Here is a 27,918-nt window from a genome sequence, read left to right as displayed (position 1 = left end):
ATGATGGGGTGTGTAGTGGCTTGTGAAATGATGGGGTGCAAGGTACTGGCCCACCCCCTCTCGCTGGCTGCTCTACCTTTGCGCAACTCGCACTCACACACAGTGACTATGAGTGGAAAGTGCTTCCTGTGGTGAATAAGCCAAAGGGACAACGTCTGCATGCTCTGCTGCGAGTTGCTGAGTTCCAACAGCTTCTTCTCCAGCACTGCCACCGAAAACACGGACTTGCTTCCTCCCTTGCCAGGTGCCTGCGCTCAGGCAGCGGGGTCTGTGATTGAGCAGTGCCTGTTGGTATTCTTCCAGACTTTCTCTGGAAGAACTGTTCCAGAGAAACAGCAACTGTTCTCTCCCTCGGCCCCATACCCGCAGGCAAACACCCAGCAGCTGCCAGGTTCTAGCATGCTGTTGGCTAAGTAAGATGCCAGTACCGGTACATATGACGGCGGAGGCGGGCACAGCAGCAGTGACGTCACAGGTGAACTCTCCTGCCTGCTGCGCAGAGGCAGCCCATCTCTAGCGTGCAGCGCCAGGAGACTGCTGCCGCTCACAGGAGCTTCAAATACTGTCCGTCTAAACGAATGAGCCTAACATTTTTCTTAGCTAAAATTACGTTTTATTGTGACCCAGACATCCATATGGGGCATTTGAAATCATTCATGTTTGTCAATTGTATTTCTGACTAATAAGTTTTCCTGTGGGGTTGCTACTTTTCTCAGACAGAAATACCAGCAACTTTTGTTTTCTGATTCTGCCAGCCATCTGTTTCCAATTAACGCGAACGTGAGGCGCATGGGCGATAATTGGAAACAGATGGCTCTGATGCTTGCTCTCACAAGCCCTAGGCCGCGGGCGGATGCAAAGGTAAGACATGCACCGCCTTTGGCCAATTGAGTGCTGTCTTTCTTAGAAAGACGCACGCAAAGGCCAATAGGTCGTTAGCAAAAAAGCACACATGTACATGAATGAGGTCCCAGTTGGAAGCCCTTACAAAATGCCTCGCAGAGCAGCACATACGTGCTGGCTCAGGCGAGACCTAAAAAGTAGTGCTTGGAAAGCAAGTAGAGGAAGCATTGAAGCCAGCCGATTAAAAACATACCTCTCATTGGAGTGACAAAAATTACATCAAGCTGGGACATAAATAAGAAGGCAAATGAGAGAGACAGGAATGCCAACCTACAGTAAGCAATAGGGGGGCGGGGGGGCTCAAAGCCCCTGTACGTTCTTGGTAATCTAACAATATCATCTGGTAGACTTTGCCTAAATGTAAAATAAGGCTCTAAAAGCAACAGCAACAAAACAGGGGTTGTGTGGGCATGGTTTAAGGGCCACCCAGGATCAAAGAGACAGTAATGTCACTTTCACTACAACGTTACTATTGGTGAATCTACATGGATTTAGATTACTCAAATTTGCAAGCATACTTTTGGGTACAGCTATAATATAAAAGTATTGGACCTGCTGGCGATGGTCTACTTCTAGGCCAAGATTATATCCTTAGTAGAGGGAGAATAAAGTGAACATTTGGTATCTCTAAAACTAGTAGTCCAGCAACACTCCTGAATTTCATCTAATAAAACACATTCTGCACTGAGAAGAATGGTGATGGAAGAAAATGCACAGATGGAATAGAATACTATGTACTAGTTGTCCATAACTTAAGTGTGTTCCCACATTAACAACAAGTATATTTAATTACTCCTCGCCCTCTCAAACAGCAACACATACTATTGCACATGTTTTCAAACGTATCACGCTTCTGCCTAGAATTACGAATTCAGTAAAAAGTGCAGGAGCAAAAACATTTGAACTACAAATCATTTTAATACTGACGTGGTATAATCTTGTCCGGTCCACTTCGAGAGCTTATTTCAGTAAATTCTTTCAAAATTTTAGCAGCCTTTTTTGCTTCAGACTTCAAGTTGGATGGAATCGGATTATTCACTGAAAAACAAACAATTGTAATTCATATATTTTCAAAAAATTCTTTTTTTTTTTTACAATTTGTGGTAATTATATCTTTTTCATTAAACATAACAGAGCTGGCATTCGGTGGTCTAATAAGCATCATAATTAATGTCAATAACAAAATAACGTGTATCAGTAATAATAATAATAGTTTGTTAGCCTACCAAGTGTAGAAGCTTTTGTACAATTACACTAAAATGTGCATTAATATTAGCTATTCTGCACCTCAAATCACACACGCATGCAGATAAGGAGTGTTAGAAATTGTGTTGTTGGCGGACTGGGTTGTGAGCCCTGGTCAAGAAACAGTCACAATCCTTTGCAGGGTGAACCACAAAAAGTTACTAAATTAGCCCCTGCTTAACCCTGGATAGCTTGGAACCAAAAACAGTCCGCTTAACTTAGAGGCAATGTGTAGCTTATTTATGCAGCACACAATCAGTACAAGTAAAAACACCAACAAAAATTTGAAACTTATTTAGGACAATAGAGTACACTTTGATACATTTGACACCAAAGTGACAGAAAATCAATCAGGAGAACCGGATATATGATTTTTGAAAGTTTGAAGTGAAATCTAGCGCCTAAAAGATCAACACACCAACTACGGACACCTGGTCATGCGAGACCGCGTCAAAGTCAAACATTAAGGCTGACCGCGATGGAGCATGGTTCGGATCCAAGAAGTGGATTGGGCCTGGTCAGCACTTACTTTCGGCACTTAGAAAATGTTTGAAGAAAAAGTTGCTGATTAAGGTATAAGTTCTATGAGGCAAGGCTACAGGAGTGTCCAAGGAGGACGTGTCGTCATCAGATGGTCATGGAGCAAAGCTGTGGTAAAGAATTTTACCTTTAGACTAAGCTGCCAAAATAGAAGTCGAAAACTTTCCAGCAAGAAGAAGCAGAACGCTGCAGCCAAAGACAGTTCCACATGGTGGGATACTCCTTTTGTGAAGGACCACTGAAACGGATTTGCTGCTGCAAAGAAGAACGTAGCAAGAGAAGCTCCAAAGTCAATCTGACCTGCGATGCACCTCAGGCGCATAGACGAGTAAGTTAGTCCCGCTCTTCCTGGTTATCAGAGGACTTTTTGGCCACATTTTGCCAAAGTCCTCTATCTTGGGAAATGCCAGTCTGGCAGCTTTAGCACCACAACCAAGGGTCAGGGAGTGGAGGAAGATCATGTCGAGGTTCAGGACTCACTCAGGCTGGGTATAGGTGCAGTTCAAGATGGTGAGAGTCTGTTATGCCCCAGTGGCTCCAAACAGGAGCCAACTAAACTAGCCCTTGGAATCACTTCTGTCAATCATGGGTGCAGGTGAAGATTCAGGGCTCAACTGCAGATCTAACCTTGGAGGGTTCAAGGCAGGCTCCAAACAGCAAAGCAGTTCATCGAGGTACAGCAACAGTCTGGAGAATACACAGCAGGTGACAGCGGCATGCAGTCCTCCGATAGTCCTACTTAGGTCCTGTAGTGAACTGAAGAGTGGGCCTGAAGGTCGTATTTTTATACTCTAGTGTCTTTTTTCGTGAAGGTGGGAGATGCTTTGCCAAACGTTCTTTGAAGCGTATGTAATTTCTGGACTCTCCCTGTCCTGGCTCCAAGCTGGATGCAGCGACAATACTGGATCGTTAGGCCCTTTGTGTGAGAGCAGAGCACAGGCCATTCAGGTGTGAGGCCGTGATCAGCTCAGCCCCCACACCATCCTGCCAGAAGATAGCCCACTGAGGCACACCTAAACGAGCTATCATGTGACTATCCGGAAGGAATTGAACTGTCAGCAACACCCAGTCATGTGACCCAAGGCATGCTACAGGCACAAAGAACTGAGGGCACCAATTTTCAAATTTGTAATGAAAAATCTGAGCAGGTCTAAAGGTCCTATTTCTATACCCTTTACCATTAAGAAGGGTTTATCATTACAATTTCATAGGTACCAAACATGATATATAAACCTCCTCTCAATCAGTAATTACATCTTACTAAATGTAATCAGGAATCCCCAATGCTATCCTATCAGAGTGGTAGGCCTCACAATAGTGAAAACCAGGAGATGTAAAACTTAAGAGTACTTGGCCAACCTTTCAATTACACAGACCCCTGCCTAGGGCCTACATTAGGGGTGACATATGCAATAAAAATAGTTTAAGAATTGGTAAGGGGGCTTCAATGCATGGCAGTGTGGCACTGCATTCAGGCTGCAATAGCAAGCCAGGGACATGTTTTAGCGAGCTAGTTAAGTGGGTGGCACAAGAAGTGCTACAGGCCCACTGGTAGCATTTTATTTACAGGCCCTAGGTATATGGTTCACCACTCTACAAGGGACTTATACCTAATTAGCATATTTAGTTTACTTAAATGCCAACTAAACCATGTTTAGTGGAGTGAGAACAAGCACTTTAGCACTGGTTTCCAATGGTAAAGTGCAGAGTCCTAGGGCCAACAAACAAAGTCAGCAAAAAAGGGAGGAGGAGGGCAAAACGTTTGGGGTGACCCTACTGAAAAGGCCATTTCCAACAAAGAAGGCAATACTGTTGAAACAAAACTATTGGGATACATTACAGTGTTTTTCTGGCTCAGCCTAACTAGGTCTCAACAACATGTTTTTCAAAATATTTCATGTTAGCCTATATGTACAATAGTAAGTAGATTGTTTATTTGTGAATGACACTGTTCTCGAAGAGCTTGCTAGAAGAAATTATTTTGCTATTTTTAAAAACGTCCTTCTTGATAATAACGATAGTATTTTATTTATGAAGCGCCTGGTTACTCCAACTGGAGTGCATCCATGCTAGGATTGCCCTCCACATAACCCAAGTGAAGCTTGCTATCTAAAAGAGCAGACCAAAAACCTAAAAATAGAAATATCTAAAATGGAAATAGCAGATTTTGACTAAAAGCTCTAAGTCTGCCTAATCAACCATGTTTTGAGTCTCTTCTGAAAGGTTGTTTCTGAAGATGGTCTCGACCCATCTTGGCTTGAAACCAAATGAGCATCCTCCCATGCATATGCTTTTTATGCTTCCACACCTTATTACATTCATTAATCATCATTCACTGCTATTTGTGTTTCAGCACCACCATATGACACTAGGAAAATAGGATTGGTTAGAGTTACGATCATACCATGCTGATTTTGTAATTCTTCATTTCTATGTATGATAACTATATTTAAATGCTTGAATTTGGGGGGTTAGCCTGAACTATTTTTGAGATCTTTGCTGAGCCTTCAGGGATGCTGTGAGATTTGGTTTTGCTGCACATTTGAAACTCTGCGGATCTCCAAGTGTTGCCCATTATTATATTATTCTGCATTTGATGGCAAACGGTTTCTATGCGAGATTATTTCTGCATTTGAATCTACTATTTCTATATTGTGCCTTTGAATTTTTATAATTTTTCTAAATTGTAATCCAGCTGTCTCTTTGAGTCAGTGCTTCTTTATTGATTGTATTGTAAAATGCTGTTTTAAAACATATCTAGGAACACATTGCCTCATAGACTTTGAGGTTAACACCGTCCCTGATCCACCAATTATCTTGCAGCTCTTAAGCAACATTCTGTTGTTGGTGATTGTTTGAGATGTAGCACTGAGAGAAGAGATGTTTTTCCTTTACACTGGTTGGACATTTTAACTCACTAAAATGCATGGCACAGATACTCACCCCACTGAATGAACTCACTTCTGCTGCTGTGTTAAAAATATTGATATGTTGTTGTAGTTTGAAATACTTCATAAGTGTGCTATGGTGTGCTGGATTAGGACATTTAGTTCCAAAAAGAGCCAGGACTTGTACTGAGTGCTAGCAGTGCCGAAAGCAGCCAGGCTTATTTCAGGCAGTTGGAACTGAACTGCAAGAAAAGCTGTAGTGTTTGCAAACACTTCAGCTATCCACTCCTATCTGTTGTAATCCTGCAGGTACTTCTGTTATTATTCTCCAAAGACCATGACTACAACATGTGATAACCATTGACAGAAAATGTCTAGGAGGATCTGAATTCTCAGTGTGAAGTAATGTGTGATTTTCAAAACAGTTATTAGACAGTAAAACGTCTACTATAGCGTGCCTGACAATCAGAAGACTTTGTATATGTATAAATGCATCCCAAATTGCAAACAAGATCAAAAATTGTGTTCAATTACACCCGGATAATCGGCATATAACAGAGTTCTAATAATTTGCACTAAAATGAACTAGGGTGGGGTCAATACATTTAAAAGCATATTAGTCGAGAAATGGCTACAAGAGCGTCTGGATGACAGATTTTGGATTTGCCCTCTCTGCGGAGTCACTACTAAACCTTTTGCCTTCACCCTTCCTGTTTTCTGAAATTTGCTTTTGTTACCATCATAAGGACCCTGTGCACTTCACCACTACTAGCTAGAACTAAAATTATTCTACTCTCCTTAAAACATGGTAACATTAGCAAAGACCTGATACTACATGTACCCAGGGCCTGTAAATGAAATGCTACTAGTTGGCCTACGGCATAAAAGAGATTAGACAGTTGTTTGTCGATAGACTAAAGGAATTTATTTGTGGTCTATGGTTGTAAAATGAATTGCAAACCATATTAAGTTGTTTCTATTAATTTTTTCTGACTTTCAATAATAGTCTATTTGAAATCTCGAACCCATATCAATCGCAACTCTGGTCTTTTGTAAGATATTTTTGTGTATATATCAAAGTGAACCAGTGTGTATATACAATTAGGTGTTTGTATGTCTCAAAATGTTTTGTGGTATGAATAATTGTCTTTTTACGTGAACAAAAATACGAAAAAGTGTTCTTTTCATACATGAAATAGAAAATTTGAAAACAATAAAAAGAAAAAGGGTAAAAGTACGATACCCAGATAAACCCAGGAGTTTCACTTGGTTTCTTCCTCAAAAGAAGGAGTTAAAGTAATTGTGCGGCTGGCACTCTGTTTTTTACAAACTAGTTGGCCTACAGCACTCAATCAATCAAAATTTGTAGAGCACACTACTTACCTGTGAGGGTCTCAAGGCCTGCTACTGATCGAAAAATCAAGTCTTGAGAAGTCTCCTGAAGGTCAGCAGGTCCTATGTCTGTCGCAGGTGGATGGAGAGGGTTTTCCATGTTTTGGCGGTGAGGTGGGAGAAGGATCTGCCGCCGGTGGTCATGCGGTGGATGCGTGGAATGGTGGCGATGGTGAGGTCCGTGGAGCAAAGCCGCCGGATGGGAGTGTAGAAGGTGAGAAGTTTGTTGAGGTATGATGGTCTGGCATCGTGGAGTGCTTTGTGAGCATGGGTGAGGAGCTTGAAAGTGATCTTCTTGAGGAAGGGGAGCCAGTGCTGTTCCCTCAGGTGGGCAGTAATGTGGCTAAGGCAGGGGATGTAGAGGATGAGGTGTGCAGAGGCGGTCTGTATGCATTGGAGTCTCTTCTGGAGTTTGGCCGTGGTTCCCGCGTAGAGGGTGTTGCCATAGTCCAGCCTGCTGGTGACGAGTGCCTGGGCAACCGTCCTCCTGGTTCCGGTGGGGTTCCATCTGTAGATCTTGCAAAGCATACAGAGGGTGTTGAAGCAGGAGGAGGAGACAGTGTTGACTTTCAGGGTCATTGACAGTGATGAGTCAAGGATGAACCCCAGGTTGCGTGAATGGTTAGTGGGTGTTGTTGCAGCTCCCAGCGATGCCGGCCACCAGGAGTCCTCCCAGGCGGAGGGGATGGAGCAGAGGCTGAGGACCTCTGTCTTTTACAAGTTCAGTTTCAGGCGACTGTTCTTTATCCATTCAGCCACAGCCTTCATTCCTTCGTGGAAGTTGGTTTTGGCAGAGATGGGGTCTTTGGTGGGGGAAGAAGATCAGCTGGGTGTCGTCCAGCATATGAGAGGATGTTGAGTGATCGGACGATGTTGGCGAGTGGTGTCATGTAGACGTTGAAGAGGGTCGGGCTGAGGAAGGATTCTTAGGGTATTCCGCAGGTGATCTTGGTGGCATCGGATCGGAATGGAGGGTGAGGAAGGAGGTGATCCAGTCCAGGGCTTTGTCGCAGATCCCTGCATTGTGGAGGCCTGTGCGTAGGGTGTGGTGGCAGACGGTGTTGAAGACAGCCGAGAGGTATAGGAGGATGAGGGCCGCGGTTTCGCCATTGTCCAGCAGGGTCCTGATGTTGTCGGTGGCGGCGATGATGGCAGTTTCGGTGCTGTGGTTGCTGCGGAATCCGGACTGGGATGAGTCCAAGGTGTTGTTCTCTTCGAAGAATCGGGTCAATGGTCTGTTAACGATCTTCTTGATGACTTTCGCAGGGAACGGTAGCAGGAAGATGGGCCAGAAGTTCTTGAAGTCCTTTGGGTCTGCCTTGGGTTTCTTTAGTAGGGCATTGATCTATGTGCGTTTCCAGCTTTCCGGGAAGGTGGTGGTCTCAAATGAGTTGTTGAGGATCTTTCAGAGTTGGGGTGCGATGATGGAGCTCGCTTTGTTGAAGATGTGGTGGGTGCAGGGGTCTGACAGTGAGCCTGAGTGGATGGTGTTCATGGTTTTGAGGGTGTCCGTCGATGTGGTTCCAGGAGGTCAGGAGGCCGGTGTGACTGGGGGCCGGTGAGTCTAAGGTGTGGCGGCTGGTGGGGGGGTCTGAGTGTTGAAGCTGTCATGGAGGTCTAGGATCTTGCGATGGAAGAAGGTGGCTAGAGAGTCGCAGAGGTCTTGTGACGGCGGGAGGACGTTGGAGCTGGCGAGTTCCTTCACAATGTGCACTCATTTTGCCGCCCACTTCAGAACCCCTTTTAAACATGTCTCAGGCCTGCCAATGCAGCCTGTTATGCAGTTTTAACTGCCATTTTGACCTTGCAAAATAAACGTCTCGTCAGGACTAAACCTTGCTTTTAGGTCTCGGCTCTAGATGGCGCGCATGCGCGGTCTCGAACCGAGATATGCTGTATCTACGGTTGTGGACTTCAACGTGCTCATAAGCTTGCCCTTTGCTGGCTCCACCTTTGCTCAGTTGTTACTTCTCCCAAATGGCCCATGGCATGAATGTGTGATGCCTCCTCTAGACTTTAGCCATCCACAAGCACTGCGCCCAAGTGCCGCTAAACATTCGCAGTGGCTATTTTATTGCATTGTTGCAGGACTTTTTTTTTTAATTACTGTATGACACCCCCGGACATGCTCAGCCCCAGCACACAGCTTTCTTTCTTTCAATGCTTCCTCCCGTCCCTCGTTTTGTGGATGGTTTCATTAAAAGCCATACGGCCAGGAAGGCAGGAGGACTTCTGCCAGGCTTAAACAACAGGACTAATTTTCCATCCACAAAACAGGCTCCACCTCGTATCAGTCATGGTCCATTCCAGCCCACAGGATCTCAATATGCCTGATGCCCATGAAAAGGACCGGAGACAAAAACTACTCAAGGGTGTCCCATGGAGAGAAATCTCAGAGCAATTTTTTTTAAACTCTGCAGTGTACATTTCAGTCCAGCTTTGTGATACCAATTTTATTGAGTCTGGAAGCAACAAAGAAACTGAATTGATTAACTTTTTTTTAAGTTAGCTTGGCTGCATTTTCCCTTTTATTATTATTTTTTTTGTTGTTACGTCGGCGGCTCGCCTTTTATCTATGCAGATTACAGGCGAAAGCTAGCTTCTCTTTACTGAGCCCAAGATGAAAATGCACTTGACCAGAGGCTGGCAATAACCAAGGTAGTTAAATATACCTCCCAGTTTGATCGCTAAATAAATATAATGTCTTTGGCTTTGGTATAAGAGGTATAACCTCCAAGGGCACAAAGTAAATGTGTTGTTGTCTGAAAAATGTTGAAAGAAAAATGTTGAAAGAAAAGCAACTCAAACGCACTGAGTCTTTGGCTTGCACGCGCTCTTTCCAGACCTGTGTCACTAGTTAGCAGTTCAACTTTCTGTCAGGCATAAACCTTCTCTACAGGCTGACGCGCATGTGGGTGGGTGGGGGGTGGTCGACATAAGCAGAAAACTGCACTGAAGCATCAAATTGGAGTAATGCCATGAGTAAGTCCCCCCTCCTGTTTTTCTGTAACCACAGGCAATCACAGGCTCTCCAATGCAGCGATGCCGGTTACTGGGTTACCACATCAATTAGGGTTCTGGGCTCGGAGTGGGATTCCTGTATTTTTTTTCTGCTATTACCGGGCACATATTCCACCAACTGTTGATTAATGAGACTGTATCTGGGATATACCACATCAAGTAAATCCGTGTGCAGTAAAATATACCAATTTGTAATTTCGGGCAGAACTGAACCACTACCAATCTTGTGATAGGCCCTTATTATTGCAGCGATAAAGCCAGCTTATTGTTGATATAACATGTCTGGATTTTCCTGCAGTGACATGGTAATATTTTCTGCAGGGTCTGTCTTATACCCCATTTTGGCACACTTCAAGTAATATCACACCCATTTGAACACAGGCACACATAACCCATCAACAGCCTCTCAAACATAGGATTAAAAAACATTCACGTTGACACCGCCAAAAGCTCAGAGCTTAGCCACTGTCAAGACAGATTGCCTTTGCCAGTGCTGGTTAGTATATAGATTTCACTCCTAAGGTAGGCCCTAAAAGCCCAGAGGGTAGGATGCATTGTATTTAAAAAGTAGGAAGTGTTTTTAGGTTTTACATGTATTGTAGAGAAAACCTCCTAAATTAGATTTTCACTGCTACAAGGCCTGTCCCTCCCATTGGATAACATTGGGCTACTTTATTACATTTAATGAATGCTAACTTTTAATTGGTAGAGTGGTCATGTTTGCAATTAGAAGAAATGTAATTTTAAATCTGAACTATTCTGAAAATGTCACTTTTAGAAAGTTGACGTTTTCTTGTCCTAACCATTTTGTGCCTGCTGTCGGTCTCCTGGGTCACACGACTAAATAACTTGGCAGTTGGCCTTTGTGCATTCCTCCCAGACAGTGAGACAAAGTGGGACTAGGTATTGGCAAGATGGTTGCGGGCAGAGGTGTTCATTGTCCTACTTGCATTTCAAAAGATTGGCTCTAGTACACACAAAGGAACCTGACACTAACCTTTCGTCACCCTAAACTTCTTGAAGCCTTGGCAGGGGAAGGAAGGAACTTTCCTGAACCAGATGTGGGGGTAGCCTTAAAAACTCCCCCACTTCAAGTGCTGGAACCAGTCAAGTATTGGGCCATCAGAACAATTCTTCAGTACACTCCTGGGCCTGTGAACACTACAGAAAAAGGTCTGCCTTGTTCTCTAGAGGACTACACTGATGCTGGAGACCCGGCCTGCTCTCTGAGAAGGAAGGCTGGACCTGCTACCTTCATCCCAGGCTACCCAAAGTACTCCAAAGATGAAATGTCTGACCCCCTGTGTGAGCTACAGGGAACAAGCACATGAGGCCTCCTTGAACTGCCCAGATGACCTGTTGCACTGGTCCTGCCTGAATAATATAATAAGAAGAACCCTACTGGTCTCTGCTGGAGCGAGTCCCTGATTCCTAAGAGGTACCTCACCTCGTCCTGAACCCTTGGCTGGCACAAACCAGAGAGACCTTTTCCTTGCCTAACTGAAGGTTCCATCATATCTGGTGCGAAGTGACACAAATCCCCGTAAAGCCTTGGCGCATACTTGAGAGCTTCATCTGAACCAATGCCAAGAAATGCAAAGCCCCTCTGCTTGGCAGAAAGAGCCATGAGAACTGGCCTAAAGCATCCGAAAGGCTCACAAAGTAACACCACGCAGACATCGCACCAAAGACATAAGGACCAACTCTAAGCAAACTAAACATGGTCCTCTGCCCGCCTGTGCCCCATTTCAGTCGGCCTGAACTTATGACTTTGTCCCGCTCCAACGCAAACAAATACCCTCAGTTAGCGATTTGTGCTTTTAGACATTATATCCACCTCAAAGTTTAAAATTGCATATCTTCGATTGTACTGATTGCATGTTTGTCGATCTGGTATCAATTTATTAAAACATTTTCTAGGTTTCTAAATTGGAGTGCGACCTTTCTTTTCACTCCATTACTGTTCGAATACTCCATAAATACTTCACACATTGCCTCTAGGTTAAGCCTCACTAGTTTTGTGCCAAGCTACCACAGAATTCAGCACTGGTTTATTTAGTGACTTTTGTTGTACACCCTTACAAGGATTGTTAGGGTGAACCACAAACCATAACATTGCATTCCCAAGGTATAACTACTAGTTCTACTAAAGCTATTTGGCATTGAGGACTGATGAATATAAGCTCCTTCTCTTTAATATCGACATGTTGATATGACCATCCCAATGTCCTTTCTTTCTGGGTCTTTTGAGATTAACAGGCAGATTTGTAGTACTTAACATGCACAAAAATAATCTTTGTGTGTAACAATGCCAATTGAAAAATGTGTTTTCAAGCAGATCAATGGGAACCAGTGGCTCCAATACACCAGGAAACTACATCTGGTGGGAATGCGCTGAATGATAATGAAACAACTGTTACACAGAATTGTGCATATTATGTTGCACATGCAAGGCAACCACAGACTAGGATGGCCCATATAGGTTGGGAAGGAAACCACCCTTAGTTTACTATGTGGAACAACATTCGCCAACGTCCCTCTGGTGACATTAACTTACTGCAGTAGTGACAGCATCAACAAAAGGTCCACACCCTAAAGAACAGGGGATTGCCACTTACCCGGGCAAGTCTTATTGTTGAGAGCATGAAGGACATATGGTCAGCCACAGAACAGTCTTGGCTCCAGAGCATGGGGCAACAGTCTATGAAGAGGGGCGGTATGACTTGTGTGGGGTTGGAGCCAAGTCTTCAATTCTTCGATCTCTTATTAAAAGTTTGGAGGGAAGGAGATGCCGAACATACCACTCACCAATCTCCAATGCTCGAAGGAGGGATAGACAGGGTCTGAAGTTTCATCCAGATAATCCTGGCTTTAGGGTGGGAAGATGCTGGAAGCTGGGAGATACAGGGGAGAAGTGGAGATACAGGCAAGCCGGAAAACTGGGAAGGTTATTCGAAACAGAGGAGGGCAGAAGGAAGAGGGAAACTCTGGAAGCCAGGTTTATATACTGAACCCTATTCCAAGTCTATAGTCTAGAAGCTCACCCAGTAAAAGGACGAAGGTTGACAGAAATGGGATTACATTGGACTACTGAAGAGAACCCAGTAAGACAGCCCCGAAAAATACAGTTTATGACATAGGGAAACTGTAATGGTCATGTGTTAAAACCCTTGCCACGCCCTACGATCCTGTGTCCATAACCTCATGCGAAGGAATAGGGGTCATTGAGAAAAAATGTCCATTTCAGTGTATGGACCTGGTTCTGCTTTGCATAAGTAAACTGTAGATTTTTGGATTCATTAATAAAATGAAACTTCTGAACCAGCAGCTACAACATCTTGGTTTCTAGGCACTCTGTCTATGGCTATTCAAGGGAACTCTCTACAGCTGATTTCTATACAATGAATCCCTACTAATTTAGATAAAATCTTTGTTCACGTTTTGACTTTCAAATATTCTTCCGTTTAAATTCACTTTTGATGCACAGCTCTGCACATGTGGAACGGAGTACATGTATATTTTCTTATGTATCAGTATATTTCTAGAACTCTTCAAAAAGTTGGAGAAATATTAATTTACTCAAAACTTGAATGTAAGCTTCATCGCATCGATTAACGAATTTCTTTGACTTCATCATAAAGATAACTTGTACATGTGAGTGTGGTGTCGTTTGTGCAGTTTAAGAACTCAGCAAGGACGTGTACCCTTGCCAAGTACTGCGCTTCAAGGCATATTATCAAAAGGTAGGAGCTATTTAGGGAAACCGAACTCAATTGAATATCAACGCGTGGACTATGTACTGCATAGAGAATTGTAACTACAGCGTACCAATGCGTTCAGTTATTTTTTAGCAGTTTTTCCTCAAGACAGAATCCTGGTTTTTTTTATTATGTTTTTAATTTATGGAACACGAGGTTGCATTTTCGTGAAACCTTACACAGGAAGACGAGGCTGTGTTGTTCAGTTCCTACTTACGTACACAAGCCAATTAAAGACCGGGCTTAGTAAGGGTGTATACATTTTTAAGGCTTCTACCTAGCTCTTTCTGCCAGGAACAGCTCTGCTTGGTATTACGTATAACCCTCGCACCGTGCCCATTCCGTGGAAGACATACCTATGCCCCCTCCGCCCACTTGCCGCCATCCCAATAAAGTTAGCCAACAATGAGTGTATATGTTGTGGTCGTTGTTGGCCGCAGTTTTATTAGGATTGTACACATGCTGGTTATACATTTGTCATTTGCGAACTGCCGTATGTTGGTCATAAATCATACATGTCATAAGCCCTCCTGGGCCAATACTCTTGTGGTACATTTCTGTTCGTAAATGGCACGCCCAAACCAGTTTCTTTTGTTAGTCCTTGGTAGTCCTCTTTGTCGGTTATTTTTGGGACCACCATTTGGTTGATCACCCAAGCCCTCTGCGTGTAGTGGAGGGTAGCTTCTCTCCCTTGAGTTAAGCCCCAAGCTCGCTACCTTTTGTTCCCTGCCGTCAGGCCGGGTCTGGGCCGCAAGCGCGGTCTCCTTGTGCTACTCCCCTCCTTGGTGCGGCCACCTCACCCTTCCGTGCGGCATCCAAAAGTGAGTGCCCCTCATCCTACACACCGCCAGCCGGTGTGTCTCTTTAGCCAATCATTGTACCAATTTCCGCTAACACCAGTGTAACTGTCCAGCACTGCAACACTTCTGTTACTTAGGTGTGGGTCTGCAGAACTCCGTCCGATGCGCCGCTCTCCCTGCTCCACGATTTTAGGAACTACCTGGCAGAGCGGCGACTTATATTCCCCAATTTTTCCCCTTAGTGCTCAGGTGGAGCCCCCTGATGGGGGGGGGGGGGGGGGGGGGGGGGGTTCAAACATAGCGCTGCTTGCCCATTGGTCCTCCTTTGACGCCACTGGGCGCTCTTTTGGCGGGTGGGCATCTCCATCTGGCTGGCTTCTACGCGTTTTAGGGCGCCCAGAACCTGTTTTCCACTGGGGCACGGCGCAGGTTATGGCCCCGGCCCCTGAGCCGGCCTCTGCAAATGCAAACAGTTCCACCCATGGACCACAGCCATCCGCTCTGGTGGTTCGTGCCAAAGTCAAGTCACGGGAGAAATGCCTGTCTCCCGCGCTGGACCAAGCATTCAGAGGGCCCGAATACCCATCCATCCTCAGGTAAAGGACAGCCTTTCTCACCTCATAGAAGAGGGAGGCGCAGAAAAGACAATCATCGGGGGCTACTAAAATATGTGAACCTCTGACCTAGCATCCACCCGAGGCGTTACTGACGATCAGTTTAGGCCACCCTTTTCCCCATCTGGCAGCCAAGGCCTGGACAACCTCCCCTGCAACTCGGAGCCTCACCATTGCTCCAACAGTCCAGGAAGGACCTCAAGACCTGGATGTGCGACAGGCAGCACAAACATGATGCCCCAGCGCCTCGAGACCCTCATGAGTGATGCAGCAGCGCTTTATAAATCCAGACTGATTTGAAGCAAGGATTTAACTATAGGACAATTGCCAACAAAGAACATAGCCGTCTTTCACCATATGCAAGAGGAAATGTGCGTTATAACGAGGAACATATGCATTTCAGACTATAGCAATCTCTTCAATTGTGACAGTTCAAAAACAAACAGAATCTTTTAGGAGCGCATGGTTATTTCAGAAGCTAAGGTGGGAAACCTTCACTCATTGATGAGGACTCTGGGATGTTTAGTGTTCTACGGTGGGACAGAAATGAAAGTGTGGTATGTAAAAAGAGAACAATTTCTGGAAGGCAAGCCTATCAAAAAATTCAACTTTTCTGATTTAACTTGGTATTATTTGTCCGGCAAGCACAATCCCATAACCCCAATGCTCAAGCTGGTGAATGCAGTACAGACAGGCCTGTGACACCAACTTGAGCTACCAGTTCCAGACCGTGAAATTAGAGCACAGTAAAGGTTTTCAAAGAATAACTAAATTCCCAGAGGAGCGAAGTGGAAAATATTAAATATATTGACAGGCTTACAGAGACCCCGGATGGCACACTATTAGTCCATATAACGAAGTGCATCTTATTTTCTCTTTTTTTCCTCGTTTTGTATAGCACTAACGCGGCTGTTACATCGCTTCAAAGCTCTTTACGGGGCAGGTAGGGCGGGTACTAGAAGACAAAATGAGAGCAAAGGTAACACAGAGCAGCAGTAAAAGGCCAACTATGATGACATGATCGTGAGTAGTATTTAGGAGTCCATAAAATGCAGGACTATGTGGCAAACCTATCATTTCATGAGGACGTCCATTGCAATCTGTGTTTAAAACATCCACCGATATTCAGAATTTTACTAGACACAAAAACAGTACCTGCGCAGAAGAGCTTAATAATTAACAAGCGTCACGTGGTTTAAAAATAGCATTCTAGTCTTACTGTCAGTACAACTCAGCTTGCTCAACTTGTTCTACAGTCGAACTATGTGACGACTAAGGAATGCCGATGGACCGCATAAAGCAAAACCAGTTCCGATGTGCCGCTGAAAGCAAAACCAGTTCCTCTGTGCAGAGCAACGACCAAGTGCAGTTACCTGTCTGGGTTGAATTGGTCATCCACTGTAACAATAAATATAAATGTATAAAATATATAAATGACTAACACCGATATACAGAAAGCATACTGTTAGAGGAAGGTACATATGGTTCTCATCAATTTATGGCAAAGGATAAAGAAAAAGACACCCATAGGATGTTATGCGTTACTGAATTACAAACTGGAAGTTGGCAAGGCACCAAAGATACCAATAGAAAAGCTATAGTGCTGTTTCAAATGCATCACCTTTGGTTTTGTAGTGCCTACAAATCTTACTCCCAGATTAATTTCACTTTTCTACCTCAAAAGAGGAGGTGTATAAATACTGATTGTACTGCCTTCCATCATTGCTGGATCTCTGAACCACCTTCAACAATCTGGCACAAACCACCCTCATCCACACTCTGACTTTCTGTAGGGAATTCACCTGCAACGTCCTTTGCTGGTTCTTCTCCTGCTTATCGATCCAACAGCGGTTCATGCAAACGAACATCATCATGTTCCTGAAGATACATACCACCTGACTAGTCTCTCATGGCTCCATCTTGCCCGATACTCTACAGTCTTTACATGGAGTCGCTTGGATTCTACTCACTGATAATAAGCCAACTGTTAGATATGGTATTCTTGTCATGGTATCCCCTGACCTTTTAGCCTTCTGACCTACTGTTTAGCTGACTTCATTTTTGCTGGCCTTAGTATTCAGGGCACTTAACCAGTTCTAAAGTGTACGTGCTCTTTCCCTAAAACATGGTAACTGGCATATCCACAGTTGCCATACTTAATTTACTTATAAGTCCCTACTAAAGGGCACTAAATGTGCCCAGGGCCTATAAATCAAATATTACCAGGGCCTGCAGCACAGATTGTGCCACCCACCCAAGCAAGTTAACTCTCTTGCCAGGCCCAAACTTTCCTTTTTAATACATATAGTTCCTCCCTAATCGCCCCTCCAACCAACTCAGACCTACTCACAAGAGCGGTTTGACTCGCTCTGTCTTTCGTGAATAAAATTAAAATCATCCATAGCTCTTTCCCACAGCCTACAGGAACACTGCCTTCAGAATGGAATAAGGGTATCTCTCCCCCTCATCTCAACCTCCTCAGAGAATTCCACCCAACAACCGAGGAAGAAGTCCTATCAACCCTCTCGAGGATTAAATCAGGCTCCCCCACTGACCCAGCTTCTGCCCAAATTAGATCCAAAATCGGTCTAGCCGTTACACCTAGACTGACCAAGCTATTCAATAACTAGCTGTCCCTGTCCACTGGACCATCCACCTGGAAAGAGGTCATAGTGAAACATCTTAAAAAAGCCAAACTCTGATCCCAAAGAACACAATAATTACCGACCTATCTCCCTTCTACCTCTCTTTGGGAAAGTCCTGGAAGCAGTAGTAAACAATCAACTGTCTGAACACCTTGAGAATAACGACCTGCTGGACCCCTTTCAGTCCGGGTTCCAGGCCTTCCACAGCACCGAAACGGCACTACTGGAGATAGTTGATAACATCCAACACGCCTCCGACGCCAGAAAATCTGCCATCTTGGTACTACTGGACCTGTCTGCAGCTTTCAACACCATCTCACGGGTCATCCTCTTGGGCCACATGTGGGAGCTTGGTGTAGAGGGCACAGCGCTGAACTGGCTAAGGAGCTACCTCACTAACCGTACATCCAAAGTCCAAATAGGAGACTTCACCTCCAGTAGCCAGCCCATAGATAAGGGTGTCCCCCAGGGTTCCATACTGAGCCCAACTCTCTTTAACTTGTACCTATCCCCCCGGTTCCGTCATCAGCATCGGCTGGGCTGTGCGGATGACGGAACCGCTCCGTCATCAGTACAGCCGGGAGGGGGAGCGCTGGCAATCCCCCCTGGGGCATCGATCCTGGTCAATTTAGCAGGGGTGGCAGCGGAAGACTTTCCGCTGCCACCCCCTGGCCCCCCACGCTTCCTGGTGACGTCAGCGTGCACAGCGCGCGCCGACGTCATCAGGAAGCGCTGGACGCGCTGGAAGCCATTTGTTTCCAGCGCGCCCAGCAGTCAGGTCAGTGTTTGGTGCTCCGGTGGGGGCCGGTTTTCGGTGTCTTGAGGCATCGGGGGGGAGGAAACTGTGTTTCCTCTCCCCTGATGTCCCAATGCAGGGCATTCCTGGTGCACGATCGCGCACAGTGTCGCGATCGTGCACCAGGAATGCCCCACTAGACACCAGGGATTGTTATTATGGCAAATTTATTTGTGCAGGAAGCGACCCCTTGGGCAAGGGTCGCTTCCTTTGGGGGGGCATTATAATTTTCAGACTTTTCTGCCCCCCCCCCCCCTGGGGCCGATCGGCCGTTTTTTTTTGGCCGATCTGCACCCAGGGGGGCAGAAAAGCCCACTAGTCACCAGGGATTTGTTTACGTATGAAAAGGAAGCGACCCCTTGGGGAAGGGTCACTTCCTAGTGGCCCTAATTTTTTTATAGACTTTTCTGCCCCCCCTGTTGGCAGATCGGCCGTTTTTTGGGCCGCATCTGGGCCCAGGGGGGGCAGAAAAGCCCACTAGACACCAGGGATTGATTTATATTTATAAAGGAAGCGACCCCTTGGGCAAGGGTCGCTTCCTTAGGGGGAATGTAATATTTTTCAGACTTTTCTGCCCCCCCTGGGGCAGATCGGCCGTTTTTTGGACCGCATCTGAACCCAGGGGGGGGGGGGGGGCAGAAAAGCCCGCTAGACTCCAGGGTTTTTTTTTTTTTATAGGGAGCGACCCCTTGGCCAAGGGTTGCTTCCTTGGGCCCATTTGTTTTCAAAAGTATGTTCTGCCGTGTCTTTATTTGGCCTCTCTGCCCTCCGTAGGGTTGCTTCCAGGGGGCCCACGTTTATAATGATTTATAATCTTCCCCCTTGGGGACAGACACCCCATTTGTGGCATACCCTGTGACATAGCCTGTTGTAATGTGTGTTGTTTTTGTTTCTTCTAATGTGTATTGTTTTCTTTCCTCTTTAGAGTGTTGCAGTGTGCGGTTCCGTTACTGGTGGTTCCGTTCTGCTGTTTCTGTAGTTGCATGTGTTTGTTAAGAGACCTCTTTTGTTCAATTGTAATGTAATTGTTTTTTTTTTGCAAAGTGTGTAGTAATACGAGTAGGTTTGGTTTCTGTTTATTGTGATTGTAAAACATGTTTTGCATTTGTTTTTGATGTGTCCTTCTGTAGATGTAAGTTTTTTTTTTCTTCTTTCTAGTGGGATATCGTTGCCTCTTTGATGTGTCTTTGGTGAGTGTAGTTGTCTCTTGTAAGTGAATTGTATATTTTTTCTAAATATAGATATTTGTGATAAAGGCTTCCATTTTTTAACTTACTTTGCACAGTGTTGGGGTTGTTGAGTTGTTTGTGCAGACTCCTTTATTTGTAAGGATAATGGCTAGCCGCCGGATTACAGCTCAGCAAGTTGTTGGAATGCTTTTTGATTCTTCCTCTGACCATGGTGCTGAGTGTGACTCTGATTCTGAGGCAGAGATGGGAGGTGAAGATTCTGGTAGTGAGTTTTCTCTGTGCATGGCATCGTCTGATGATGAAGATACCCTGAGTGCTGATGAAGCTATTTTTGGTGTGGATGAAGTGCCTGTGGCAGAGGAGGACATTGATGTGCCGATAGTGCGGCAAGAGGCATCTGTGGTGCAGCGTGGGGCTGCTAGACTTCACGTTGGTGTAGTGCGGCCGGAGGCAGCTGGGCGGCAGCCTGAGGCTGGGAGACTTGTCGATGAAAGTTCTGACCTGTGGGTTGCCCCATGCATGGTGCAGCCGGCATTGCCTGAATTTACTGGTGTTCCAGGGTGTAGGGTGAACACTGAAAACTTTTTGCCAATTGATTTTTTCAAGTTGTTTATGGATGATGTGTTTTTGGCAGAGATCATAGAGCAGACTAATTTGTATGCAGAACAGTTTTTGAGGGAGAACAGTGCCATCCTTAAGCCCCATGCTCGAGCTAACCGGTGGACTCCCACAAATTTGGAGGAGATGAAAAAGTTTTTAGGTTTAACTTTTTTGATGGGCTTGCTTAGGAAACCATCATTGGCTTCATATTAGTCTACTAGTCCCTTGATGGCAACAGCTATATTTCCGGCAGTCATGAGTCATGATAGGTATTTGCTTCTGCTTCGGATGATGCATTTTGTTGACAATGGTGATGCTTTGCCACGAGATCACCCTGATTGTTACCGTCTTTTCAAGATTCGGCCTGTCCTTGATCATTTTGTTGATCGATTTTCTGAGATCTTTTATCCTGGGAGAGAAAATTGCAGTGGATGAGTCTTTGGTGTTGTTCAAAGGCTGCTTGGTATTTAGGCAATACATTCCTAGTAAGAGGGCACGCTACGGAATTAAGCTTTATATGCTGTGTGACAGTGAGACTGGATATGTCTCTAATTTCAGGGTGTACACCGGTAAGGAATCCAGGATTAACCCCCCTGGTTGTCCGTCCACTTTTGGAGTGACTGAGAAAATTGTGTGGGAACTTGGTAGAGGATTTTTTAACAAAGGCCATCATTTATATGTAGATAACTTCTACACTGGTGTGCGGTTGTTCAGGGAATTGGCCAAAGTGGACACTGTTGCTTGTAGCACAATCCGCTGTAACCTTAAAGGTTTTCCAAAAGAACTTGTTTGTAAAAAGCTTGCTCGGGGACAGTGCAGTGCATTGCGTTGTGAGGAGCTTTTAGCTGTGAAGTTTTCAGACAGGAGAGATGTCTACATGTTGACATCCATACATGATGAAAGCACTGAAGCGTTGACTATTTGGGGTCAGGTTGCAGAAGTGCACAAACCTGTGTGCATTATGGACTATAATAGGCACATGGGTGGTGTTGACAGAGTAGATCAGAGGTTGGAACCGTATGCTGCTCTTCGTAAGTCTTACATTTGGTACAAAAAGTTGGCTGTCCATTTTTTCCACTTGGCAACCTTTAATGCTTTTGTTGTGTTCCAGCAATCTTGTCCTCAGTCAAAGATGACTTTTGTGAAGTTTCAGGAGTCTGTAGTGGGCATCCTTGCTTTAGTGGAACAGGCAAGTGTTCCTAGAGTTGGAGTGGAGGAGGATGTTGCCAGATTGAAAGATCGCCACTTTCCTGATCAAATTCCTCCTACAACCTCAAAAGACTTTCCCAGTCGGAGATGTAGAGTCTGTTGGCAAAGAGGTTTGCGGAAGGAGGTTCGTATGTACTGCCCAGACTGTCCTTCTAACCCTGGGCTGTGTGTGCCTGCTTGTTTTAGAATGTATCACACACAAAAGAAGTTTTGGGAGCATCCATGAGTGGTAAAGTGAACAGACTGGTCTCTATTCTTTAAAACTGATTGTTCCGTTTCAAAGTTGGCATTTGTGTAGTGTATTTAGATTTAGTTGTTGTGCTAGTAGATTTGTATCAATTTGCAATGTGTTTCTGTTTTTTATTTGTGTTTTAAAAAAACTAAAGTATGATGTTGGTTTGCGTGTAGTGTCCATTGTCTGGCGGTGTGTATGGTTTGGCGCTTGGCTGGCGGTGTCTGTGGACTGGTGCTTGGCTGGCGGTGTCTGTGGACTTGGTGCTTGGCTGGCGGTGTGCGTGGTCTGTTTGGTTGGCGGTGTGCATGGTCTTGTTCTTGCCTGGTGGTGTGTTGGGATTGGTGCTTGGCTGGTGGTGTGCCTGGGCTGGAGCTTGGCTGGCGGTGTGTGTGGAGTGGCGCTTGGCTGGATGGTGTGCGTGGAGAGGTACTTGGCTGTCTGTGCACGGAGTGGCGCTTGGCTGGCGGTGTGTTTGGAGTGGCGCTTGGCTGGCGGTGTGTGTGGAGTGGCGCTTGGCTGGTGGTGTGTGTGTGGAGTGGCACTTGGCTGGTGGTGTGCGTGGAGTGGTACTTGGCTGTCTGTGCATGGAATGGTGCTTGGCTGGCGGTGTATGTGGAGTGACGCTTTTCTGGATGGTGTGCGTGGAGTTGTTCTTGGCTGTCCGTGCACGGAGTGGTGCTTGACTGGCGGTGTGTGTGGATTGGCGCTTGGCTGGATGGTGTGCGTGGAGTGGCGCTTGGCTGGTGGTGTGTGTGGAGTGGTACTTGGCTGACGGTGTGCGCTGAGTGGTGTTTGGCTGGTGGTGTGCATGGTCTGGTGCTTGGATGGTGGTGTCGGTGGACTGGCGCTCGGCTGGCGGTGTGTGAGTAGTTACTTTCTGTTGGTCACTACACACACTGCTAGTTGAGTGACACTCCACGCAGTCCATCATTTTGTGTTGTTGCAATGTCAGAAATGTGGGCGTGTGAAAGAGATGGGCCCTTGAATGGCGCTGTCTGCTTGTGTGAGTGTTGAAATGTGATGGGTCCGCGGCTGGCGGTGTGAATGTTTTGTATGTGTCGCACGTACGAAAGGTGTATGAATGGCCTGTAAAGAGGTTGGTGCCTTGACGTGGCTTTACAGCTCACGAGCTGTGAGTCAGTGGTTCAGTTTATCATACTTTCAATTATACGCAGTGTATTTCACTTTTGTGAAATTACTTGCGAATACAATTGTATGTACTGAATCATCACTCACCCTCGTGCCAAATCCAACCAGAATGTGTGTGTGCTTGCGGATTAGATGGCTGTGCAGTAATGTTTGTCTTTTATCTCTTTCTGAAGTAGGGTGTACCTTGTCCCTTATTGTGATTGTTGTAATGTGTTGCTGTTCCTTCCGGATGGTGTCAATGGTCTGGTTTGTATCAGGTATGAAAGGTGCGTGAATGGCCTGTAAAACGTTTGGTGCCTTGTCGTGGCTTTACAGCTCACGAGTTGCGAGTCACTGGTTCGGTTTTTATGCATTTATTTATTGACAGAGCATTTCATTTTTTGAAATATCTTGTTAATAAAATTTTATGTACTGAACCATCACTCGCCCTTGTGCCAAATCCAACCTGTATGTGTGTGTCTTTGAGGAATAGTTAGCCGTGCTTGAATGTTTGACTTTTGAGTAACTCTGTTACGGTGTACATTATAGCTATAAATAACTTACAAAATTTAGATATTATTGTTAAACCATGGAAGTATATGGTCCTGTCTTTCTGGTGAATTCTATTGTTGATTTTTATCCACAATCTCCGGCAAACTTGAAATTGTCTGTCACAATTGCCTTGAATCACACGCTCTCAAATTGAAAACTTAATTCTCCACCGCACGATTAGGACCGTTTCCTGTTGCAGCCACTATGCCTACCCACGCAAGTGAGGTACCATTTTTATCGGGAGACCTGGGGGGAACGCTGGGTCGGAGGAAATTTGTGTGAGCCCAGTGACGCCACGCTTTCCCACACAAAAAAAGTGTGAAAAAAATGATTTTTTCAGCAAAAATTGAGGTTTGCAAGGGATTCTGGGTAAAGGAACGTTCGAGGATCCACGCAAGCCATACCTCCTTGGAAGCCCCCGGGTGTCTACTTTTCAGAAATGTGTGGGTTTGGTAGGTTTCCCTAGATGGCAGTCTAGCACGGGGCCAAAAACTCAGCTTTTGCAAGAGGGGTTACCTGGGTTTTTGGCCCCGTGCGAGACGGCCATCTAGGGAAACCTACCAAACCCACACATTTCTGAAAAGTAGACACCCGGGGGCTTCCAAGGAGGTATGGCTTGCGTGGATCCTCCAAAGTTCCTTTACCCAGAATCCCTTGCAAACCTCAATTTTTGCTGAAAAAAATCAGTTTTTTCACACTTTTTTTGTGTGGGAAAGCGTGGCATCACTGGTCTCACACAAATTTCCTCCTACCCAGCGTTCCCCCAGGTCTCACGATAAAAATGGTACCTCACTTGCATGGGTAGCCATAGTGGCTGCAACAGGAAAAGGTCCAAATCGTACGGTGGAGAAATTACAATAACCAATAGCAACATTACCTTCTTTTTTGGGGGGGGTGGGACTGAGTTTTTGGACCGGGGCTCGGCGGGCATCTTTGGAAACTACCAAAGCCAAACATTTCTGAAAACTAGACACCCGGGGGAGTCCAGGGAGGTATGGCATGCGTGGGTCCCCCAATGTTTTCCTACCCAGAAATCCCTGCAAACCATAAATTTAGGTTAAAAAAACAGTTTTCCATACATTTTTAGCGTGGGATCGCCGTGTCGGCACAAAAGGCCTACCACCCAGCGTTCCCCTTGTTCTCCCGAGTAAAATGATACCTCACTTGTGTGGGTGGGCCAAAGGCCTGTGACTAAGGCAGGGGGGCTTAACTTGTAAAACTTAAATACTACTTTTTTTCAAAATTCATTTTTAGCCTGTTCTGCTTTGGGGCACCCACACAAGTGAGGTATCCTTTTACTCGGGAGAACAAGGGGAACGCTGGGTGGTAGGACATTTTTGCCGGCACGGAGATCCCATGCAAAAAAGTTTGGAAAAGTGATATTTTTACCTAATTTTAAGGTTTGCAAGGAGTTCTGGGTATTGGGGGACCCACGCATGCCATACCTCCCTGGACTCCCCCGGGTGTCATCTTTTCAGAACTGTTCGGGTTTGGTACTTTCCAAAGAATACCACCGAGCCCCTGGCCAAAAACTCAGGTGCCCCCCCCCCCTTAAAAAATCAAGGTCGTTTTGCAATTGGGTATTGTAAATTCACCACCGTACGATTTGAAACGTTTCCTGTTGCAGCCACTATGCCTACCCACGCAAGTGAGGTACCATTTTTTTCGGGAGACCTGGGGGAACCGTGGGTGGGTGGAAATATGTTGATCCACGCAGATTCCAGAACTTTCACCACAGAAATGTGAGGAAAATGTGTTTTTTCTGGTCAAATGTTTAGGTTTGCAAGGGATTCTGGGTAACAAAACCTGGGGGTAGGCAGACGAGTCACCCCATCCTGAATTCCCCTGGGTGTCTACTTTTAAAAAATGTATAGGTTTGCTAGGTTCCCAAGGTGCCGGCAGAGCTAGGGTGCAAAAACTACAGGTAGGCACTTTGCCAAAAAAGGGTCAATTTGTAACTGCAAAATTTAGGTGTGACCACGTTGCATTTTGCGCCGTTTCCTGTCGCAGGCACAAGGCCGACCCACACAAGTGAGGTACCGTTTTTATCGGGAGACTTGGGGTAATTCAGATTTGTAAATCAACTGTTATTACCAATTGAGCTTTCATGCATTTCTCCCTTTCAATGAAAGACATTGTGTAAAAAAAAAAGAGAATGTGAAAAATGACCAATAATTTTCACGCTAGTACGAGTATTCCCAATTTTGAAAATTAGCAATTATATACTGTTTCTGAACTCTATATTTTGTACCCAATTCAGAAATACATAGGTGTCTTTCATACAGATTTTTCCATGTATACATTTTTCAAGACAAAGTGCTCTATACCCAGTAAATGAAAAAATACCATTGCAAGTTGCTGCTCAGTTTTTGGATCTGGGTTCGTCGGGTTCTTGGTGAAACTACAAGTCCTATATATCCCCACAACCAGGAAGGTCTAGCGGATGTAACAGTATATTGCTTTCCAAGAGCTGTCAAAATTAGAAAAAGTTATAGGTGAAAACGTTGAGACAAAAGGCTGTTTTTTTCAACAGATTTTCAATTATTCCAATGTTTAACTGTTAGTTTCTATAAAGAAACCTTCATGGATTTAGACAAATGACCCCTTTCTGAATTCAGAGTTTTGTCTACTTTTCGGAAATGTACAGCTTTCCAGGATCCATTATTGCTTTCAAACTCATTTCTACCATTAACTGGAAGGAGGTGGAAAGCTCTAAAAATAGCAAAAATAGGCTATGTCCCAGAAAAAAGCCAAAACTGTGTGAAAAATGTCAGTTCTCTGACAAAAGACTGTCATTCCCTAAAAGCTGAGAAAATGGAGATTTCAGCCCCACAAACCCTTTTTTGATAACATTTTCAGGGAAAAACCCAGAGGCTCTCATTTGCAGCCAGTTTTTCCCATTTTTCTGAAAAAAACAAAAAAATCACTATATTCTGGTTAATTTCTGGGACCCCTCCAAGGGAATCCACAAACCCTGGGCGCCTTTAGAATCCACATGATGTTGGAAGAAAAGGACGCAAATTTGGCGTGGATAACTTATGTGGTCAAAAAGTTACAAGAGCCTAAGTGCGCACTACCACAAAACACCAAAAAAAGCCTTAGCACAGGAGGGGAAAAGGCCTAGCAGCGAAGGGGTTAAACAATGTACGACAGACATCAAGGACTGGATGACTAACAGCCACCTCCAACTTTAAAAAAAAAATCTTTTTAAAGTTTTTTCTTTACTTTTTTCCAAGTATTCCAATACATATTACAGCACAAATAATCAGAATACACAATAACACAAATAATTTCATTTCAATTTCTTGCATTAGCAATAGCTTCATCCCCAGACCCAACAGTGGAGATCCCTCCACTATCCCGCCTTTTTTTCCACTGATCTATGGGTTGCCATACCTTCCTCCCCAATGGTCTCGCCCTTCTGCCCTTCCTGTCATATATTGCCTTCTCCAGATTGTACCTAGAGACTAGCCTTACTACCCATGTTTGGAATGTCGGTGGTGCCCTGTCAAGCCATGCCCTCGCAATACCAATCCGATATACTGCAGCTACCATAAACAGAAATTCTGTGGGGAGGCCCTCTACCCCTGCCATCACCCCCAGCATTATTAGTTCATCTGTCATTTTGGTCTTAATCCCCAACAATCCTTCCAAAAATGTCTCAATTGCCACCTTTAATGAATGCAGTTGTGGACACTGCGCAAACATGTGGACAATATCCGCATTACTTAAATCGTATCTCGGGCAAGTTCCTGTGACCGCCCCCCACTGTGCAATTCCAGCAGGAGTGCGGTAAAGAGAATACAGTGTTTTGTAATGCTGTGCTTGTAGCGTCGCTGAGCATAAAACTGTACGCCCCAAATCTAAAGATATCTGTAATCCCTCATGACGAGACCCCACTGTCTCCACCCACTTACTAGCGTGTTTTTCCCGATCGTCATTTTTTAATACATAAAGCTCTGCATACAGCTGCCGAATTGTACAGTGGTTGCTCCTTTCTATGTAATCCATTATTCTGCAGTGGCCAAACCCTATTAAACCTCCCTGTTTGTTTGCAAAGTAGCTTCTTACCTGTAGATACTTAAAAAAGCTATTACCAGATATCTCAAATTTTTACTGTAGTTCCTGGGATTGTAAAATCCTCCCCTACCTTCTTGATCCCCTTATTATCCCACTCCTTCATAACTGAATCCCTAAAAATATCCCCTGGGAGTGAATGACTCGTGTGTAGTCTTATATCTCTATTGTATCTACCTATTCCGAGCTTTTTTGCAGCCGCCTTCCAGATATTATATGCCGCTCTTAAGGTCTTAAACCTGGTGTGTTTGAAGTAGCTATAATCAATCGTATTTAATAAACCATTCTCAGCCTCCCCCCCCCACCAGTGCCCTATATACATTCG

At 45.0% G+C, this 27,918-nt stretch overlaps 1 protein-coding gene across 1 annotated transcript in view; it reads right to left on the bottom strand.

Moving 5' to 3' along the window:
• Positions 1-27,918, bottom strand: part of SH3YL1 (SH3 and SYLF domain containing 1) — a 665,923-nt gene that overhangs the window by 578,749 nt on the left and 59,256 nt on the right. Inside the window, exon 2 of the mRNA XM_086926395.1 lies at positions 1,831-1,941. Within this exon, the coding sequence (XP_086782521.1) occupies positions 1,831-1,941 (111 nt within the window). The remainder of the gene's footprint in view (positions 1-1,830; positions 1,942-27,918) is intronic.

The sequence above is a fragment of the Lissotriton vulgaris genome, chromosome 6 (assembly GCF_964263255.1).
Source record: "Lissotriton vulgaris chromosome 6, aLisVul1.2, whole genome shotgun sequence".
In the NCBI taxonomy this organism is placed as follows: Eukaryota; Metazoa; Chordata; class Amphibia; order Caudata; family Salamandridae; genus Lissotriton; species Lissotriton vulgaris.
This window is presented reverse-complemented; position numbering and strand designations above follow the sequence as displayed.